General features: G+C 36.0%; 1 protein-coding gene across 8 annotated transcripts in view; it reads right to left on the bottom strand.

Moving 5' to 3' along the window:
• Window positions 1-23264, bottom strand: part of LOC148956525 (uncharacterized) — a 161671-nt gene that overhangs the window by 29801 nt on the left and 108606 nt on the right. For all 8 annotated transcript variants that reach the window (XM_089085779.1, XM_089085801.1, XM_089085762.1 and 5 more), the window contains 4 exons: window positions 18451-18654; window positions 15963-16103; window positions 13783-14068; window positions 5303-5457 (listed from right to left, as the gene is read on the bottom strand). In XM_089085779.1, the coding sequence (XP_088941905.1) occupies window positions 5303-5457; window positions 13783-14068; window positions 15963-16103; window positions 18451-18654 (786 nt within the window). The remainder of the gene's footprint in view (window positions 1-5302; window positions 5458-13782; window positions 14069-15962; window positions 16104-18450; window positions 18655-23264) is intronic.

Consider the following 23264-nt stretch of genomic DNA (forward strand, 5'->3'; position numbering starts at 1 on the left):
CACAACCGCATACTGCGATTTGACTGCACTTTTGTTTTTTGGAGCAGCAAACATTATTGCAAAAGAACAATGAACCCAAAAAAAGGCAAAACTAAGTACTACTAGTTGATAAGGGCTCTCAAGCATAAAAAACATAGATAATTTTCACTTCAACTAGTGTTTGCTTGTTTTTGCAATAGAATAAGTGATATTTACAAAAAGAATGTGGGCATTGCTTGGCTACACATCGACTCAGTGCAAAACTGAGAGTTTCAAGAATAGAATTTTAGTGACACAATGCAAAAACGGTGCAAGAATTTTACCTTTTAGCTAAAAATTCGGCAGTGAAGGGGTTGGTTGGTGGAGGTATTTAACGAGGTTTAGCATATCCAGCTTCTCTATGAAAATATAAGTGAACAATTAGTGATTTGAATAATCTTGGACCCTAGTCGAAGTAATTGCATTGGACATGGAGCATAGCCACCCTGAAGGTGTATTTTTGGGAATTTTGACTAATCTGGGTGAAATGGTTATCTCACAGATTTGATCCGATACCACGCGGAGATACAGGGCCATCCGATGGCAACAAGTGAAACAAGAGGGGTTGGTTACCAATGATCCTTTCAAACCCTTAAGATGGGTACCAAAACTTTAAATTTTTGATAAAAAAATCCAGGAGTGGCATGTCACCCCTGGGGGTACATATTAGACCATTCGAAAGTTTTCCTTAAATGGATATCTTTATATTTTGACACGATGCTTGCAGTGCATTTTTTTTGAAAAATGTAGGGGGGGGGGCAAATACATTTTTTAAGGGGGCAATTTTTTCTCGATTTCTTCAAGGCATTTAAAAAAAGACATTTTTCGATGAAAAAAATGAAATTTCCCGAAAAAATGAATTGCCCAATATCTAGGGGGAGGGGACAAAAAAATCTAGGAGAGTATATGTCCAAGTCCCCTCCCCCCAATTGACGCCACTGGATGTCATGTGGAGATGCGCGGTTCCCCTGGGCATATCAGGGGTGAAAGGGGCGGCAGATCGCCCTCCGATCGGCTTCAACGCTTTAATACGGTTTTGGAAATCCAAATTTTCGCTGAAATTTGCCCTTCCCCAATTTCCTAAGACAATCCGTTTTATATTATGATACCCGAAGGATCAAATAGACGATAAATACATTGGTCATTGCCATGTGAACATTATTGCATTTCTAAATTCAAAGGATCCAGAATTAGAAGGAAAAAAGAAAAATTTTCAATTTTAATATAATCGGGAAGTGATTTCATCTAATGGGTCTTATTAGACGTTTCACACCGAAGCTTCAAAGAAAGGGAAATTACTTAAACTGGGTTCTGACTTCCTGGCCATTAGCTACGCAATTCTACTTAATATTCTTATAACAGTGTTTTTGTTTCGAAAACTGCTCCATATAGGTTTTTGAAAATGACATTACATTATGAAAGTGACATTATATTTATATACATTTCAACACAATAAATTATGCTCCCCCCCCCCCGAAGAGTGGTCGTATTGTTTTTAGTATCTATGACGGTTGCAAAATTACATAAGATGATAAATGACTCAATAGCTAAAGAAAAAGACAGGGAACAAGGAACAGCAAAAATCACCTTGAATTGCAATGGAAAACGTTGCACAATAAAATCTGATGTTAGAAGACAAAGCAAAATTATTATGGAATGAAGGAATGTGTTAATTTAGCCTGCTTGAGCGGTTAGAAGACAAAGCAAAATTACAATGGATTGAAGGAATGCGTTAGTTTAGCCTCTGCGAGTCTATGTTTGATAAAAAGAAAGAGGAATTACAATTTAGTATCTATGTCACGTGAAAAAACACACAATATGACAAATGAACATGAAAATTCCTGGTTGTTACTGAATTATACAACAATGCCATTAAATAAAAAACATGACGACCGGGGAAAAGCTGGGAAAGAAGTTTTTGGTATCTACGACTTCATGCGAACTTTCACATTATTTTAAATGAATTCGAGCAGCTAAAGTAAAAGGCGTGGAAAATGTCGGAGGTAATAATGCTGGAAATGAGGCGCAAACAAGATCAGCGGCAAGAAGACATGTGACAACAAGAATTACAACGAATATATCGAATCGTAAATAAAATCTACGGTTAGAAGAGAAGCAACAGTGAGGATCACAACGAGTCACAAAAGAAAACAAATCCTATGAAATGGACAATTCTTTGATGCATTAACAGGAAAGAGGGACTGAATTCACACCAGAATGTCTAAAACTCAATTGAAATTGCTTATTTGGCACCTCGTGACTTAAAACTAAAGAACAATGAATATATATACTCCTTTTAAACGAGCAACTGTGTATCTATTTATGAATGTATGCATGCATTATTTTTTCTTGAAAACGATTTTGAATGAATATAAATAAATAAAGCAAAAGGCGTGGAAAAATATCTGATATAATGATGCACGAAAATAAAGCGCAAACGAAATCTGCGACTAGAAGACATGCGACAACACGCGTCACTAAGAGCCTAAAATGAAAATAATGGGAACAAAGTCTGTGTTTAGAAGAAGAGCGACAGGGATGATCGCATCAAATCATAAATAAAATCTGCTGTTAGAAAAGAAACAACAGTGAGAATCACAACGAGTCCGAGAAGAAAAAAAAATGATATAAAATGGATAATTCTTTGATGCATTAACAGGAAGGAGGAATTGAATTCTTAACCTTTTCTCAGAAAGATCATTGGTAGATTACAATTAAATCGAGCAATATGTCTTCTTTCTCAAATTTATCTTCAGTATTTGGCTTATAAAGCTGATCGGCTTGGACATTTCAAATCTCAAACTTTTTTGTACTATGAAAATACAATTTTTTTTCACCTACATGTTATTTCCATGTTGTGTAAAACCACATAAATAACCAAAACACTTTTGAGCAAAATGTATAACAATTATAGCCTACGGAAAAGACAAATTATAAGCATGGCACTGAAGAGAATAATTAGGAAGCATAAGCAAACAATTCCGGAGAATAGTGCGTAGTACAAGCAGATATTTAGCCAAGGAATAAAATAGCTGGGCACAAATTTAAACTTAGAACGGTCTCAGTAATATGCACCGCCCAGAATGAAACAACTGCAGCATGAAGTAACTAAATTTGACGAAAGGAAGTGATAGAAAATCCCGCATTTTGATTAAGGTTATAGCAAAGGCCAGACATTTAGCGGTTTTACTGACGGCCTCATTCGATTCATCTGGGCTGATAGCTATATATGGTGTATCTTATTCAAACCTATTTTTGTGAGGAGTGTGTTTCGATTATTGACGTTGGATATATATCTAATCATAATTCACAAATAAATAGCATCATTAAATGACCTCAAGAACACCTGTTTCAAGATGGTCAGGAAATTGCCCCCTCCCCTCCTGAATTTCAAAGATTGTGTGTTAGGAATGGGTTAGCATAGGCTTTTTTTTTAGTCGGAAACCCTCTCACCCCTAAGACAGTTTACGTTCATTAAATTTGCGAGACATATCATAATGGTGCCAATGGGAAATTTCTCATGCTGTGGGCTATTGACCCCAAAATTTCAGTTTTAGTCTTTTTTTTCGTGCCATGTGCCATGGCTCCTAAAGTATTTATATTTCGTTATTTTTTTTGTTCCTTCTTAAATTGTTGGGTCACAATAAAATCTGATGTTAGAAGACAAAGCAAAATTATTATGGAATGAAGGAATGTGTTAGTTTAGCTTGCTTGAGCGGTTAGAAGACAAATCAAAATTCCAATGGATTGAAGGAACACATTAGTTTAGCGTGTGTGAGTCTGTGATTGATAAAAAGAAAGAGGAATTACAATTTAGTATCTATGTCACGTGAAAAAACACACAATATGACAAATGAACATGAAAATTCCTGGTTGTTACTGAATTATACAACAATGCCATTAAATCCAAAACATGACGACCGGGGAAAAGCTGGGAAAGAAGTTTTCGGTATCTACGATTTCATGCGAACTTTCACATTATTTTGAATGAATTCGAGCAGCTAAAGTAAAAGGCATGGAAAATGTCGGATGTAATGATGCTGGAAATGAGGCGCAAACAAGATCAGCGGCAAGAAGACATGTGACAACAAGAATTACAACGAATTTATAAAATCGTAAATAAAATCTACGGTTAGAAGAGAAGCAACAGTGAGGATCACAACGAGTCACAAAAGAAAACAAATCCTATGAAATGGACAATTCTTTGATGCATTAACAGGAAAGAGGGACTGAATTAACACCAGAACGTCTAAAACTCAATTGAAATTGCTTATTTGACACCTCGTGACTTCAAACTAAATAATAATGAATATACATATTTACTCCTTTTAAACGAGCAACTGTCTATTTATTTATGTAGGCATGCATGAATAATTTTTTCTTGAAAACGATTTTGAATGAATATAAATAGCTAAAGCAAAAGGCGTGGAAAAATATCTGATGTAATGATGCACGAAAATAAAGCGCAAACGAAATCTGCGACTAGAAGACATGCGACAACAAGCGTCACTAAGAGCCTCAAATTAAAATATTGGAAACAAAGTCTGTGGTTAGAAGAAGAGCGACAGGGATGATCGCATCAAATCATAAATAAAATCTGCTGTTAGAAAAGAAACAACAGTGAGAATCACAACGAGTCCGAGAAGAAAAAAAAAATTATAAAATGGATAATTCTTTGATGCATTAACAGGAAGGAGGAATTGAATTCTTAACCTTTTCTCAGAAAGATCATTGGTAGATTACAATTAAATCGAGCAATATGTCTTCTTTCTCAAATTTCTCTTCAGTATTTGGCTTATAAAGCTGATCGGCTTGGACATTTCAAATCTCAAACTTTTTTTGGCTAAAAGGGCTTGTGTATCTAGACGGTTCCAGATAAACACAATTTCTAAAAATTTAATCTGGTGGTAATTTCAGAAAAACGGACATTTTACTAAAAAAAAAAGACATGGAAAAACAGTGGTGCATGAACGTAGACTAAACATCTCTACGGAGAAGAAAAGAAGAGAAAAGGTTTAAAGTATTAATAAAAATTTAATTCTAACAGCAGGAGCTGCCTTGAAATAGTATCAACGGCAATACAATTTTAAAATATTTTTTTCAAATAATTTAAGGATAATAATAATAAACAATAGTCACATCCCAGTAGCAAGTGCAAATAACGACTGATTGCATCCATAAGCTTTAAATATATATTGCAAAATTTGTATGTGCATCACAGTCACCTACTTTCAAGGACACAGAAATACAAGTTTAAAAGATTATGACTTTTTAATGCCCTTACCTTGACAATCTTGATTTGGCAGTCTCCAACTCAGCTTGCAGTTCATCATTAGTATCCCGAAGTCTTCTATTTTCTTCAACTACAGCTGCAATAACGCTAGGGGACGTTTGTCCATCTACAGAATCACCAATCTGATAGTTTTTCATTGACACTGTCTGGAACAAATTTCCCTTAAAGAGCTGTACACCACGTCTCATAAAATAATGCAGAATAAAGAATATTCATCCAACAGCCTATTTTAAAAGAGATGAGCCTTTCAGAATATAAAATGAACAATTTTCTCAGTTGGTTTTAGGTTTTATCGCCAAAGCATTTTCTTGACTCCTAACTTTGTGCATTTGCAAGGAAACTCCTTATTGCAAGGCCCATAAAAAAATCTAAAAAAAGAAAAAAAATGGAAGATAATCAGAAGAACTCCGTACTGAAATGCTCTTAAAACATTCTTCATACTCAGGCATAGGCCACCAACCCCAAAGAGTCCTAGGCTAGTTTTCCACCAATTGATTTTTTGCACTGAAAGGAAAAAAAGTAGTTAACAGTAGTTTTTTTTTTAACAAGAGTAATCCCGTCAAACCAATAGTTATAGGATATCGGACAAGGTGCCTTTTTTAATATCATTTCCTCTATTTTGTACCACAAAAAGAGAATTTTTATCTGGATAGGACAAAATTGCTAACGAGTGAAAATGTTGAGATAGCTAATCAGTTCAATATACCGACAAACCAATTATACCGACAAACTTTTTTTTTTAATTTCTAACCCTTTTTCAGTCATGCCAGGAATTCCCCTCCCCTCGTGTAACATTTCTTCTGGAAAATTACCTCCAGAAAATTTCCTCCCCACGGTAAATTATCCCTGTTGAAAATACCCCACCCCCTCCCCACAGACAATTACGCCAAAAAAATTTCGTATGTTTCCCTATAACAAGTTTTTTACTACTTTAAAAAGTTTCTTATTCTAATTAAACGGCCCTTGTGTTTCAGGAGTCGTTCTAAAGTCAAACTTTAGTGCAAAGAGCGAGGCATTGATGAGGGGGCAGCCCCTTTCATATACGGAATAATTTCTGTTCGTTTTAAGTTTTAATGTCAATCCTTACTTTCAGTTGAAGAAACTTGTTTTTTCACTTAATTTATTATCGTTCTTCAAATAATACCGGGGACAGGGGCTGATTAGGTTGATGAACTTTATATATTTTGAATCGGCATAAAAATTCAATTCTCTTGATGTATCTAATGTTATCAAAACTGTGTTTTTAGAGTTTCGGTTCCTATAGGGCCGTGTCGCTCCTTACTTGGAACACACATTAATATTTATTTTTCCAGCATGAGAGGGAGGTAAGCCCAGCTCTCCTTCAGTGGCGTCAATTCACCAAAAATTTGGGAGGGGGTAAAATGTATTTTCCAAAATCTAGGGGGGGGGGACCAGTCGTTTTTTTATTCTTTCAATAAAGATAAAAAAAACAGCATTTTTCAAGGAAAGCATCTTAGAAAAAGGAGAAGTGAAAAGTCAGCTAAAGATTGCCATTAAGCCATTACGCCATGAAGATTGGAAACTGCATTAATGGCAAACAACCATCAAGATTGCTCAACATTTTGAAGATGTTTCCACCTTTTTTGAAAATCAGGCAAATTTTCTCAGATGCGTAGGTTTTGAGTGCAACATTAAACTTAATGAACTTCATATATTAGAATCTATATATAAAGCCATTTCTGTTGATGTATCGACTGCTATCAATTATCTTTGTTTACAGTATGGTTACTATTGAACCGAGTGGCTCCTTGCTTACAGTTTGTTACCATGAACTATTTGATAAAAATGTTAGTTATTTTATGTTAAAGTTCAATGTCATAGCTCTACATTTTTTCAAAAAAAAAAGAAAAAGTAAGGACAACCGGCCTTATACCGATTACCTCTCTATCTGCAGTCGAATGCTCTACCACTGAGCAACGAGATATGTATACTTGCCAATAACCACTGCTATATGTAAACAATGGGAAAATTTCATAACTTATAGCCGTTCTCTCGGGGGCTATGGAGGGTCATGTCATCCTCAAAGACATAGTTATTAAATCTTTCAACTATGCTGAAGAAAAGAATGATCTCAAAATTTTGATCGGACAACTTTGTTGAAAAAAGACGCGGGAAGGGGGCTAGGTGCCCTCCAACTTTTTGTTCACTTAAAAACGACACTAGAACTTTTAATTTCTGTCCAAATGAGCCCTCTCCCGATCTTCTAGGACCATTGGTTGGACACGATCATCCCTAGGAGAACAAAAAAAGAAATAAACACGCATCCGTGACCTTTCTTCTGGCAAAAAATACAAAATTCAATATATTTACAGATAGGAGCTTGAAACTTCTACAGTAGGGTTCTCTGGTATACTGAATCTGATATGATTCTCATTAAGACTGCTTGACCTTTTGGGGTCATTTCCGCCCTTTCTCGAAAATCAGACAAATTTTCTCAGGGTCTTAGCTTTTGATGGGTAACATTAAACTTGATGAACTTTATATATTTGGAATCAGCATAAAAAGCAAATTCTCTTGATGTAGCTATTGTTATCAAAATTAAGTTTTTTTTAGATTTCCAGTTATTATTAGGCCGCGTCGCTCCTTACTCACAGTTCGTTACTCTGAACTATTTGATATACGCTCCACATGAAACTAATAGTTATTATAGAAAATTATTATTTGTAAACTTCGTTTGAGCGGGTTAATTCATTTGAAACTGCATTTGCATGCTCACTGTATTGCATAGATGCATAGTTGTGCATCAGGGACTAAGGAGGAAGGAATGCCTGTTGATCTGTTTTTATGTGTCAGGGAAAGGACTGAAACCCCAAAAATTCCTTTCTATGCACAATTTCTCCAAAATTCCTTGAAAGCTACTTCAGGTCAATATGGGAGGAGCACCCCTTCTATTGCGAGGAATATTCTAACTGCAAGCATACATTGGTATTCCTCCCCCCCTTCCACTAAAAAATTTGAAAATTATGAAATGAAAATCAATTTTTGCACTTCATCCCCCCTTTCCGCGTCCAATGAATTATTTGAAAGCATAGATTGAAATAGCCCTCTTATACTTACAATACCGATGTTACATAATGTAAAGCAAATACAAATGAGACACCTTATTCTTAGTGTAAAATGAGACTCTCACATTTGGGACAAAGTTGAAGATGAAATTGAAAAGGAGCATACATTAAATAGATTTTTTTCTTCGTCGAAATAAAAGTAAAATGCAACGTAAAAACCAAACGAACAGACTTTGTCTTTCATTACGGAGGATTGCTGTCGCCTCAAAATCCTGTTCTTTACGTTAAAGATTACCTGTTTATCTCAAAGCTCCAAGAAAAGACTCTAACACAAGAGCAACGTGACAAAAGGTTTGTCTATTTTCGAGAGCTTCGAAAATGAAAGGGCTTGTTAGGCTACCTGAATCTGTTTTGAAAAACCCAATTCTCAGTTCAAATGTTTTGTAAGGCAACCAGGATATATTACACCTGCAATTACCAAATGATTATATTTATCCTATTCTAAACACTTTCAAGAACGGACTGGTAAACCAACATAAAAAATGACAGTCAGCTTTCTTTATATAAGACAATCCCTGTCTCTGCTGTTTTAGCGCTACTCTTTACTTTGATTGATAAAGCGGCAAGTGTTCGTCTTTAGTTCGTCCGGTCAACTCAATTTCCGTGAAAATAAACGAATTTGCGGTCAACTCACTACACCGTAAATCAATGCTTTATTGCCACGCTGGGTGGTTATAACTAAAAATAATTAGCAGCTCTGCAACATAGGAGCTGCAGCTCATCTTAACGGTTTCATTTATTCTACAAAAAAGGTAAACATCTGTTTTGTTTCTGATTTCAGAAGTCTTCAGAAGTCAGTGAAATGATCAAGAAACTGTTTAAATAAATAGTTTAAAGAATTTTAATAAATCAGAGAAAAGAGAATCAGACAAGAAAATCAGCCTACTAGACATATTCCTTTGAGGAATAGATTGTAATCCAAATTCTTTTTTAATGTTTCGGTTGCTATTGATATGCGCCACTCTTTACTTACAGTTCAATGCCGGGAACTATTTGACAAATTGCTGAAAAAAATTACATTTTTAGAGTTTTGATTTAAGGACAGTTTGAGCAGTTTGATACCAGGAGACTTTGTTAGAAGAGAGGAGGGGTAAAAGACACATGTATTCTTAGCCCGCAATCTTAAACTTTTCCACCCGCCTCCTGCTTCTATGTGATCAGGTCGGCCCTCCAAAGGTAAAAGTACGTATCTACACTTTTCATTATTTCGATAAATCACGGCTCAAAGTTTGAGTACTTTTGAGAGCTTCAAATACGGTTTACGGTGAAACTGGACACTGGCTAATTCTGGAAATTAGTTAAATAGGTAAACAAATATGGGGATTTCATATTTTTAAGTAAAATTTTCTATTATTACTGCCCCGAAGCCTGAAACAGTAGATACGTACTTTTACCATTGGACCGTTACTCATATAAAGAGGCGCTCTCAAAAGGTAAAAGTGCGTATATGACATATACGTACTTTTACCTTTGACTCGAGACTCGAATTTGAATGAAGTCCCAAAGGTAAAAGTCTGTATAAAACATAAAACGCACTTTTACTCTGCCCAAAACCCCGTATCTATGACGTATACCGAAGGTAAAACCACGTATGAAGCATGTACAACAAGTCATTTTTTTATTCAAATAATTAGAAGTTAAAAAATAAAAAAAATAAAAAGAAATCACTGAAATACTGCAGGCAGCTAAGAAACACAGCCGTGCTTCAGCAAATCGACAGAAGCTGTTGATGAAGGCATAGTGCGCCAAAATGTACGGCGATTCTCATTCATAAAAGGTACAAGTTTTTCTAAGATGGCCTTTTTCTTTTCTGGCTTTACCCCCCTTGCGTCAAGAATCGGATCTGGCAAAGGATACTTTGCCTCTTTGATTGTACTAACCAGCTTTTTTGGCACAAAACTTAGACTCTTTTCTTCACCCTCAGGGCTAGTTTTATAGAACAGTTCTGTTTTTCCCTTCTTAAAACAGACCTCACTGAACTCATCAATGGTCACGCCCAAGTTCTTCATGACGATGCCAGGAGCTTTTAAGCTTTTCCACTGGCAAAAGTCTTCTATGTCCATTTTCACGGCTTTCGTGAATTTTCTACTTTTTTCTATGGTGTCGCACAAATCCTCAAAGTCAAGAACATCCCTTTTTCGAATTCGAGACTCACTCGATCCGTGTATGGAGTCAGCCCCCATGTGCGTATGGCCTTTCACTAGATACTTGATACGAATCGTTTCAGGTCCTCCTTCACTGTTGACTATCAGTACAAATTCACTAAAAATTGTCCAATTTTTGTTCTGGGCACAGCAATTGTCAGTATAAAAAATGAAGTGCAAGATATCCCTATTCATCTTTAAGACCTTGTGGAAGGCACTACCTATATCAGGTGCATCACGTCCTTGTCGAGATTCGTTCCAAACAACGCAAAGGTTCTGGTTTTGTTGGGTGGCCTTAACGGGGGCAAACGTCTCATTAAAACACACGAGTCTTGATAGAAAAAAGGCCTCCTTTCTGCTGTGCATGATGGGAAGCAATAACACTTTTTGTAGGTCCACGGTGAACAACATGGTAGTTGAATCTTTTTCGTATTTCTGCTTATCTTCAGAAAATGCTTTTGAAACCTGTTCAACAAGATCTATGTGCTTTCTGTACAGTTCAGTCTCTTTCTCGGTTGCCTCACCATTTGTACCAGGAGTTCTCGCAGCCCCTACTTTCTCTTTTAATAGTGTGCAAATGTCACAGCTGTCACTTTGGGGCATGCACAATGATACTTTCATACCATTAAGAATCTTCCTATATGTCTCATCACAGATTTTATTTGCTGGATATTTTTCATTAAAGTCTTCTGCCATAAATTTGTAGCTCAAATCACGAGAAAGGTACCGAACATTTGGAGCGTGAGCTCGACGATAGTGTGGAATTGCTGGCTGAAAGCTTTCAATGTGCTGCATCACAAGGCTTCGATCAACTTTGTTTGGTGGCCCTGCCACTTTATGGCCCCTTCCGTCCTTGAGCTCATTCCCAAGAGCATCCCTTTCAATTTTTGACTTGATTGTAAAAATCACTCTGTCATTCTTGCCTAATCCTAGACAACCAAGGAATGTAGACTTGCAAACTGGCAAGTTTTCAACTTTTGGGGTAAGTGTGGGGTCGTCATTCGAATGTCTGGGAAGGCTGTACCTAACTGTAGTTTTTTTTATACACACAGCTTCTGGGGCAATAGTCCTTCTTTTAACTGGTAGGAATGTCAGCAAAGAAGCGAGCCACATTTGTCTTGATTTATATTCTTTGCTCCAACATGTGTCATAAATTTTCCTGAATTCTACACTGGAAAACTTCAAACATGAGTTTGTACATTTGTTAGATTTACAGCCAGGTTCGTCAGGAAATGGATACTTCTTAACATCTCTTTCAAATTTATCTTTTTCTGAGCGAACTCGTTTTGGAGTAAGGTCAACAATAGACCTTCCTTCTCCTCCACCATTTTCTTCACGTCTATTTTCTCTATCTTGTCCCACAGACCTTGCTGCTACAGCGTCAATTACACACATGACATGGTCTGAGGAATCAGGTTCACAAACAGCATTGTTGCTTTCATTAGATGGTTGATTGTCCAAATTTAGCTGGTCATCTTGGGTCTCATAAGCTGCTGCATCCGAAGCCGAATCTTCCAAGGGCAGGAAAGGATCGGTAGGAAAATGGATCAGATTGTACTCTGGATGATCTGATGTAAGATCATTACTGACCGAAAGAGGAACTAAATCTGTAAAGAGCTTTCTCCTCTTCTTCAAAGTTGTCTGCCTTTCATCATCAGAAGACCCAAATGTCCCTTCAACGTCCTCCCAGTCAATATCAGACTCATCACTATCACCTCTACTTAAATCTTCTTTTTCGAATTCTTCATCAGCAAAGTGTTTTAACTGTGCCTTAGTTTTAGCTTCTCCATCAGTGTTGTCACTTGATCGAGAATGTCCAGAAAAATTGGGTGATATGTCTGGTGTTTGATGTATCTGGATGATTTCTGGGGGGGGACCATGAACTAGCTCCTCGTTGCTCTTCACTGGAAGATGGCAAGTCGGTATTTGAAGTTGATGCCTCATTTGTACTTGCTTGACATGCCAATGTCCTGAAAAATTGGAATTCTAAGAACTTGTTATCAACCTTGATTATCTCAGATGAAAGAGGGGGTTCTAGGGCTATTTTGATACATTTTTTTTTGTTTCTAAGGTAAGCAATATTTAGAGGCCCTCAATTTTTTCTCAATGTAGTAATAGTTGACCAAACTAATCCCTGATTATCTCAGATGACAGAGAAGGTTCTAGGGGTTATTTTGATGCATCCCTTGTTTTTTATTTTATTTCAAAGGTAAGTCATGTTTGTAGGCAATACTAAAAAAATGGCTTTAGGTGGTTGGTTGGTAATTTGGTATGACGCTGCTCTCCTGTACTAATTCGACAGCTACATAGCTAGCTGTGTAAACTGGTTGTAGCGGGTCTGTTGTACCTACCTGGTAGTACAGATGGGGTTTTACCAGAGGGTTTAGGCCTACTTGGAGAAAAGGTTCCAAAATAGCATGAAGCAAAATTTTCTTACCTTAAATCTCTTTCCTTTTGTATAACCAACGCTCTCTGTAAATTTAGAAAGCCTCTTGACATTCTATGCCAGTACTCTTTCATAGCTCAGAGTTGCTGGTTGTTCAGCTCTGCTCTGGTAAACAAACAATGATGATTGTGCTGAATCATGACATATACGTACTTTGACCTTTGGTTTCCTTTCTCATTTTAATGTGCCGGCCACAGGCAAAAGTACGTACCAAGGGTGAAAGTACGTATCTACACAGATACGTACTTTTACCTTTGGATGCGCCCAGAAATTTTTCAGATACGTACTTTATCCATATGCTATTTCCGTTAATATTTGGACTAGAGCCTTCTTACATATACCATTCGATTCAGCACATTTTTTTTAGTATGGTGGTGGCATTAAGTCGAGAAGTGAAAAATTGTGCATATACGTACTTTTACCTTTGGAGGGCCGAGGTATGCTCACAAAAATCACAATAAATAGGTAAGTGTTGTTTTACTTAAGATTGATATCTTAGATAAATACGTTTTATCTTAAATTAAAAAAAAAAAAAAAAAAAAAATCCTAGATACTCACCTCGAAAGACTAAAAATTTAGACTAAAGTAAGGGTTACAAGCGTGAACCCCTCTAGGCCCTCAAGGCTTAAAAAAAGAAATACGATTAGCGTCGTATTATTTGGATAAAAATAGTAATTAAGAACGGGTGGGTGGAAAGTTCCTTAACTCTGGGGGTAAAAGGCGTGTCGAAAAGAACTTTTTGTGTAGTAACCTCTAGTAAAACACTACTAAGTACATTAGAAAGTTGAGATTTACTTGTGACAAAATATAAGTCTCTAGTTCCTTTTCCAGCTCTGCTTTCCCAGCTTCAAGGCTATTAATCAATTCATTCATTGCCCCAAGCTCTTTTAGCAGTTTATCATTATCTTTCTGAATTAAATCCATTGATGACTTCATTTGCATTTCCACTTCTTTTGTCATATTTAACTGCTTGACCAAATCATCCTTTTCTTGTTGCCAGCGTGATAATGACGAGTCTCGTTCAGCTTCTAATTCCTCTTGAAGGGATTTGATCTGTTCACCATGTTTTACTTCAAGTGTTCTAAGGAATACAAAAAAAAATCCGGAATAAGCTGAATAAGCCTATTAATTTTTCAAAACAATAATAAACTGGAAGTCAAACCAGGGTCGTACCATTTTTATGGGATAGGGAGGGTGGAATAAGTAGATAGTTCGACAACTATCTAAGACGCAAATCACTTGAGTGCACCAAGAAAAAGGAAATATTTCGAGAAAAATACGCCGAGCCTTTATGAGACATTCTGTCACTTTATTTTCATATCCTAATGTATATGAAAATATTCTGGTGCCCTCTTTAAGCTTTGGCTTGGTGCACCAATTGACAAAATTTGTATGGGTTCCGTCGTATACGGGTGTAGATGGGTTGATAGTCTTAAAAATTACAGGAGCAAAGGTTTTTTTTTGTTTTTTTTTGTTTTAGTTCTCATATCATAACCCATCGACCACTGCTGCTAAGGTTGTGTATTTGTCAATTTTTATTTTCTCTTTTTTTCCGCTCTCTCTCTCTCTGTCTCTCTCTCTTTCTTTCTCTCTCTCTCTCTATCTCTCTCTCTCTCTGTCTCTCTCTCTCTCTCTCTCTCTCTCTCTCTCTCTCTCTCTCTCTCTCTCTCTCTCTCTCTCTCTCTCTCTCTCTCTCTCTCTCTCTCGCAAATCACTTACCAAAGCTCGGTTGCAAAGCCTCGTTCACGTCAAGTATCCCGAAGGATAAAATAGCAATGCCAGTGTAAGGAAATCGGAAATTGTAATTCGTAAAATAATAAAGAGAAAAACTTATTTATTTATAATACCAGTACCATTGTTTTTGGTGGAGTGACAGGACAACAGTTGAAAGCACCAATACTGAATATTTCCAATGTTTAAAGGACGATTAAGAATTTTTAAAGCTATAATCATCGGTTGAACACCTAGAGAAGCTTCCTAGCTTCTCTGGCAAGGTAGTATAAAGTGTATGTGTATATAAAAACAAACATACAAGACACTGCTATAGATGAATATATGAATCCTAAAACAGACGAAAATTAATGTTAATAATCAAGTCAAAACTGATACGAACAGAAACAACGACGAATAGGAGGGCTGTCACCCCTTAGATGCTCTAAAGGCCAGAGCGCAAAGGTAAAACGATCTTCGGGGACGGTTGTCAACTTCCTCCTCCTCAACTGAAGCCACCGGTAGCCTAGTTACCAAGCAAATAGGTTACCAAGCAAAATCCAAAGATTAGTGACGGTTTTATTTCTCTTTTTTTGGCCTTTGCTTTACATTGGGCCGAAGGTAAAAGAACTGCCTCAGAAAAACAGTAAAATATACCATAAATTTTTTAGTAAAATAAAAATCCAGGAAAAGGAATTGTCCCTTACTCTCTGTCTTCCTTATTTATACCAGTAAAGTTAAGCATTTGAATGAGGACATTCCCTTACATGATTGTCCAGCATCTACGAAAAACCCCCAAAAGCCCTTTTGCACAGAAGAGCTGAGGGCAGACAGGGTCGTGGGTTATACTTACAAATTTCGAAAAGAAGAAACATATGCGACACGCATACTAAAGAAAGCTCCATTATAAATAAAAAGGGCAAAAAATTAGAAATGCCACCAGCCATCGTGCGTATCGGCCCTTTGAAGTCATTTTGGCTTGGGATCGTTTTCTAAGATATAAACTGTTTCAACAGCAAAAAATTTATTATATTAATATCAACATAGTGTTCCACATTGAAACGGCAACTTTTATGCATCAAAGGCCTTTTAAAATAGCTGAGCTCTGATGCAGGTAAAGGAAAATGTTTTCCTTATTTTCCTGCAGAATTCTATTCATGGGAAACGCTGTTTAGGTTATCAGGGTAGACTGTTGAACTCTTGTCTCTGTTTATACTCTTCTCAATATCTTAGAGAATATTTTAAAGACAAATCAGAAATCTTACCTTATGAGTTTTAAAGACTCTTTTTCAATATTAGCATGCCGATCATCAATTTCTTGGGCCAACATCTGAGCCCTGTTATTTGCTTCAATTAAATCACTGTAAAATTTATCACGTTCCGCAGTAGTTTGTTCCAAATTAGACCTCAAAAAGAAAATACAGTATATTACGCCCAATTTTGAAATATTTTTCTTCGAGCATAAATTAGCCACAGTAAATAAAAAAGAAAGAAAGAAATGATGCAAGAATATCATGCAGATGTGCGATTCTTACCATGGACCGTCTCGTGCCTCAAGAGACACCTATGCTCGAAAAAGAGTATCTGATCTACTCAGAATCCCGCGTTTGCCAGCTTATCTTCCCACTCGGCTTCTAGGAAGGTGTTAAAAATACTAAGTACTGACTGGTGTGTGTAACTTAAAGCGTTCTTAGGACAACCGCTCTTCCTCAGTCCTGCAGGTAGCCACTGAAAGTCTGCCTTGGGAGAAGGTCCCTAATTCCCGAAACATGGCCTATATATTACCATCGACGTTGACAGATGATATTTATAATAAGAGGCTGGTTGGTCATTATTGGGATCTCTACACATGACACTTGATATGATCGTCTATGTTCAGGATTCTTCACAGGCATGTATTTTCAAAGACCAAAATCCGATCCCCCAGTAATACATTTATATGCCATGGCTTAGCAGCACGGCATTTTTTACCACAACATCAAAAAAACAAAAACAAAACAAAGAACGGCATTTTTCATGTAATGAGCATGAAAGTAACTTTTTTTTTGTAACTTGGCTTAAGCTAAGGTTCATGGATTACTCAAAAAGTGAAAATACCTTAAAGATTCACAACTTCACAAATGCAGCGCTGTAAGGAAGGAGGAGTTGATATAAATTGTGCAAATGATAGCAAGACATATTTAGCCATTGCATGGTTTATTTACAAAATAAAATATACTGATAGATGGTACTGACATTGTTGAATAAAAACTGAAAAAAAAACAAAAAAAAAACAGATCATATCATGCTGGCGTCAAATGTAGTCTGATCGGCTTGAAAGCATAAAATACAAATACATAGTGATGAGAAAAGGCAAGCTAGAAAGCTAAAACGTACTTGTCGGTTGGGTTTTCCCTTTTTTTTTTTTTTTTTTTTTTTTTTTTTAGTTTTTATTTTCTTGCATAACTCAACTTGGGCCCAAAAAGTTGGATCTTTGAAAACAACCTCCTCCTCCTTGCATCTCTTGTTATTCTCAAACTTTTATAGTTTTAATCAAAAATAATCCTCTAATTTGACCCAATAATTTAAGAAGGAACAAAAAAAATAATAAAATACAAATACTTTAGGAGCCATGGCACATGGCACGAAAAAAAAAAAACTTAAACTGAAATTTTGGGGTCAATAGCCCACAGCATGAGACATTTCCCATTGGCACCATTATGATATGTCTCGCAAATTTAATGAACGTAAACTGTCTTAAGGGTGAGAGGGTTTCTGACTAAAAAAAAACCTATGCTAACCCATTCCTAACACACAATCTTTGAAATTCAGGAGGGGAGGGGGCAATTTCCTGACCATCTTGAAACAGGTGTTCTTGAGGTCATTTAATGATGCTATTTAATTGTGAATTATGATTAGATATATATCCAACGTCAATAATCGAAACACAGTCCTCACAAAAATAGGTTTGAATAAGATACACCATATATAGCTATCAGCCCAGATGAATCGAATGAGGCCGTCAGTAAAACCGCTAAATGTCTGGCCTTTGCTATAACCTTAATCAAAATGCGGGATTTTCTATCACTTCCTTTCGTCAAATTTAGTTACTTCTTGCCGCAGTTGTTTCATTCTGGACGGTGCATATTACTGAGACCGTTCTAAGTTTAAATTTGTGCCTAGCTATTTTATTCCTTGGGTAAATATTTGCTTGTACTACCCACTATTCTCCGGAATTGTTTGCTTATGCTTCCTAATTATTCTCTTCAGTGCCATGCTTATAATTTGTCTTTTCCGTAGGCTATTATTGTTATACATTTTGCTCTTGGTTATTGGTAAAAAGTGCTTGGTAAAAGTGCTTTGGTTATTTATGCGGTTTTACACAACATGGAAATAACATGTAGGTGAAAAAAAATTGTATTTTCATAGTAATTGCACTGTGTAGGAACATATAGTCAATGCATTGCTCAGGAGCGCCAATGCAAAAGAGGGCCCAAAAATGAGTTTATCAAAAAGGATACAATAAAGAGAGGTGTGATTCGTACAAACTAGAAAGAATTCACTGATAAGGTTTTATGTTCAGGGATGAGGTACAATAGCAGCTATTAAATTTGGAAGCAGCCTACTAGCAAAAATATATTTCTTGGGAGTGGTTGACATTGAACTCAAACGATCGGTATTATTACAATTTAACATTATGGCAACTTATCCAGCCTCAATTGAGAAAGTAATCCTGACGCAAAACTTATAGAGCTCGTAAAAACTAGACTATACCTTAGCGCAGAAATTTCTTGATTAAAAAAGGCTGAAGCAGCTTTCAAAAACTTTCCCAACGCCATAGCTTCAGTTTCTGACCTAGCGATGCCATTCTCCAAGAATGCTTTTAATTCTGTCTGTAGTGAGGATTCAGTTCCATTTTGTGGTTCTCCGTTCTCCATTGACTCCATAATTAGGGTCAGATAATCAACGGTATTTAGCCTGAAAACGAATACAACTCTTACTGACTTGTAACATTTTTATAACCCCCCCCACCCAAAAAAAAAAAAATAACAGCGCGTATGCAGAATGTTTAAGCTTCTAAGCCCTTCACTAAAATATAAAAACAGAGATCCCCACACTCTGGGAACATTTCATTGAACCAGCTTTATTTGAACCAGTCTAAAAAATATTGAAGGTCTTGTGTATACCAATTAATAGCTTTTTTTAGAAGGGGGGTGGTGGTGGTCGAAGATTGCATATGCGAAATATTTGCAAACGAATGACTGGAGCAGAAGTCTTTTTTTTTTCAAACCGATTCTGACTTTACTGATTTTGATAAAGAGAGCTATTATATTTTATTTTTGTTTCTCTTTCTTTCTCCCTGTCTCTCTTGGTTCATAATAAAAAATTACTCTCTTATTTTGGGATTCGTCCAAGAAAATCGCCTATTATCCAATCCATCTCCTTTCCCAAGCATAACAAAACAAAAATAAATAAAACTATTCCCAACTGATTGAAAATTAAATTGGGAAAATTTCTTTTTCTAACGGAAGTAAAGAGTGATGTTATGAATTAAAGCGAACATAACCCATATAGGAGGCCTACAACCACGCTCTTTTCCGCACTTCAATGTATACTATCTTATGTTCTAAACACTATTAAAACAAAATTCTGACTTCATCATATTTACAAAATGTTTATTTATTGGGTTTTCAGGGTCACTTACATTTTAACTGCTTTCAGTCCCCCTCCTCTAATGACTGGAAATAGTTCTAGGTTATATAGAAAATTGCAATAATTTGTTTTGCTTTCAACTGAAAGTAAGGAGCAACATTAAAACTTAAAACGAACAGTAATTACTACATACATAAGGGGGTTTTCCCCCTTGTCAATACCTCGCTCTTTACGCTAAGCTTTTTTTTTTAGTACTTTCAAAAGAGCTATCTATTCTAACTAAACGGCCTTTGTGATTCAAGGGTCATTCTTAAAGAATTGGAACAAAATTCGAACTTTAGCGTACACAGCGAGGTACTGACTAGGGGGCGAATCCATTATATACGTAATAGTTTCTGTTCATTTTAAGTTTTAATGTTGCTCCTTACTTTCAGTTGAAAAAACTAGTTTTTTTTATTTAATTTTGGTAAAGTTCTAATATATACAGAGCGAATAGTTCATGACAGGGAGTTTTGGTCACAGAAAATGCTACCAAAGCTAGAAAGATTCTTCTTTGAAGCCCTTCTGCCAGAAATAGTTGATGGTAGGGTTCCAAGAAGCATGGACATTCGGGAACCATTCCTTTGAAGCAATTGACTTAGTTTCGCATAGATATATTGATTTTTATTCAATGAATTCAGCTTTAATGAATTTTTGAACCACGTACTATCATATAAAAAAAAAACCGTACCTCCAAAATTCTTACTGTGTAGTTCGTTTAGCTAAGGTTTTAACATAAGTGAGGAAGCAGCTGTTTTGCCTATTTTTTTTTTATTGTTTTATTAAAATTGTTGTTACAAGATGTTGTTCTTTACAAAGACGAGTTCATTATCTTTTTTTTGTATTTGTCATGTTCATTTTTATTTAGTAGAATTTGGAACCTTTTTAAAATCAATAGATCAATTCTATAGTTGGACTTTTACGTTATAAAAAAAATAAAAAAATTTTTAACTGAAAACAAGGAGCAACATTAAAACTTAAAACGAAAAGAAATTCTTCCGTACATGAAAGGGCTGTCCCCTCCTAAACGCTTTGCTCTTTATGCAAACGTTTTTTTTTTATAAGAGTTGTGAGAAAGAGTCAAACTTTAGCGTAAACAGCAAGGCGTTGAAGAGGGGACAGTCCCTTTCATATACTGAATAATTTCTTTTCTTTTTAAGTTTTAATATCGCTCCTTACTTTCGGTTAAAAAAACTTGTTTTTTAAATTTAATTTTTGGACATTTTTGAATTAATGCAAGTTTGATTTTGGCTCACCGTACATGAATAATTAAAACAAAATTTGCATATTAATTTTACTTTTATTTGGTTAAATGGCTTTCTCGAAAGTTATATAATTTTATTTACGAACGTTTTTATTAGTAATTAATATACGTAAGTTACGAATTAACTTACGTAACGAACTTCTATATTCATATATTTTTAATACGTATATTAGGGGTTTGCCCTTCTAGTCAATACCTCGCTCTTTACGCTAAAGTTTGAATTTTGTTCTAATTGTTTAAAAATGATCCCTTAGTCACAAAGGCCATTAATTAGACTAAATAGCTCTTATGGAAGTACAAGTACAAAAAAAAACTTTAGCTTAAAAAGCGAGGTATTGACTTGGGGGCGAACCCAATCATAAACGTAATAATTTCTGTTCGTTTTGAGTTTTGATGTTGCTTCTTACTTTCAGCTAAAAAACTTGTTTTTTTATAATTTAATTTCTGATCGTTTTTTTTTTAATTAATACTGGGAAATCCGGCACCCCCTTCATAGCAATGTCCCTGCCCCATGAAAACTTCCTCCATGGAAAGATCCTCCCACATAGCATTCGACCCCCCCCCCCGCTACTAGAAAAAATCCCCCCAGAAAACTTCTGTATACTTCCCAATAACCAATACTATATGTAAACATTGTATAAAGGTCATAACTTTCAGCTCTTCCCCCGGGGACTTTGGGGTATTAAGTCATCCTAAGACATATTTGTTATATTTTTGACCATGCTGAACAAAATGGCCATCTTAAAATTTTGATCGGGTGACTTTGGGAAAAAATGAGCGTGGGAGGGGGCCTAGTTGCCCTCCATTTTTTTGTCACTTAAAAAGGGCACTAAGACTTATAATTTCCGCGCGAATGAGCCCTCCCACGGTATTCTAGGACCACTGGGTTGATATGATCACCCCTGAAAAAAAAAACAAAAAAAAACAAACAAAAAAACACACATCCCTGATCTTTCTTCTGGCAAAAAAATACAAAATTCCACATTTTTGCAGATATGAGCTTGAAACTTCTACAGTAGGGTTCTCTGATACGCTAAATCTGATGGCGTGATTTTCATTAAGGTTCTATAACTTTAATGGGGTGTTTCCCCCTTTTTTCGAAAATCAGGCAAATTTCCTCATTCGCGTAACTTTTGATGGGTAATACTAAACTTGATGAAACTTACATATTTGAAGTCAGCATTAAAATATGATTCTTTTGATGTATCTGTTGGTATCAAAATCCCGTTTTTTAGAGTTTCGGTTACTATTGAGCCGGGTCGCTCCTTACTTACAGTTCGTTACCACGAACTGTTTGAATCTAACAAGTCATTACGATAACACGTTGCAATAAATTGTAAACTGATGGAAGCATCGCTGTCACTTAGATCCCTCGCTGCACAGCCCGAAAATAACCAAAGCTTCTTACTTAACACCACTGTATATAAATTTGTATACAGTGTTCAACGCCTACAAAAGCTGTTGACAAAGACAAGGGATATTTTAAGAAGATCGGAGATCATCAATGATCATTCTGCTTGTACATTGAATGCAAGAACCACCGAAGAATGCCTCTCATACATATTGCTGCCAACATACTCAGCACGCTTCTTCTCAGCCGTTTCAGCTTCGTCATAAACCTGCGATGGGCTTTATGTATCAGATTTTTACCCTCCGAGATATAATCAAGCACAACATGAGCCAAAATCCGACCATTACACGTTTCTCTGCTGATGTGGTAACTGCTTTCGACTCAATTATTCGAGATGACATATTGGGTACGATGCGGGAAGAAGGCGTCCCAAAGAAGCTGATGCACCTTATCCTGGGATACTATCATCAGGCCCGTGCTTGTGCACTAGTTGGCGGATAGTTATCGGTACTTTTGTCTTATAGCCACGACACTCAAGATCTTGTATCACGAACATGAGACAATAACCGGTTTTCACAGTATCTATACTAATCAACTTTGGTTCGGTGGGAAGCTACATTGTAGCTATATTTTAATTAAATCTTTAGTTGGTATTTTGGTTAGGTTATGTTAATTTAGGTCACGTATTTAATACAATGCGGTCTGGGTGGCATTCCATAATCCTTTGTTGTAGTTTTCATAATTTTGTTGATAAAGTATTATATTTTCATCATACTTTGTTTTATTTCATTAGCATTAACTAAACTTGACTTCTCGCGTGAGTTCCAGCTAATTGACAAATACCCTATATTTTAATAAATATTTAGTTGGTATTTCAGTTAGGTTAGATTAGGTTACATTTTGCATGCAGCCCCGCTATCCTTAACCCCCCCCCCCGCCCCTAATGTGCGAATATATAGCCCAAATTAAATACATTCAACTATGTCCTGAGCATCTCAGTTGCTTCAACCCCGTACCCGTAGATCCAAATTCTCAAGTGTGTACTGGCTAACAAGATATGTACCTATATAACTTTAAATCAATAGATTTAATAATTAAATTGTCAGTTTTAAATAATTTTTATAATTTACAACATAGTCTTAAAACTATGGAAAAGGTAGTAAGTTACATTATAGGGCCTCACTGAGGGCTTAAAACGGAATTTCCCCAGGAAGCAATTATTGTATTTGAAAAAAAAAACATAAAAAAAGGCATCAAGTAATGTATTTACTTGCTTCCTGG

The sequence above is a fragment of the Artemia sp. Qi Xiang Cuo genome, chromosome 1 (genome assembly GCF_049724085.1).
Source record: "Artemia sp. Qi Xiang Cuo chromosome 1, ASM4972408v1, whole genome shotgun sequence".
NCBI lineage: Eukaryota > Metazoa > Arthropoda > Branchiopoda > Anostraca > Artemiidae > Artemia > Artemia sp. Qi Xiang Cuo.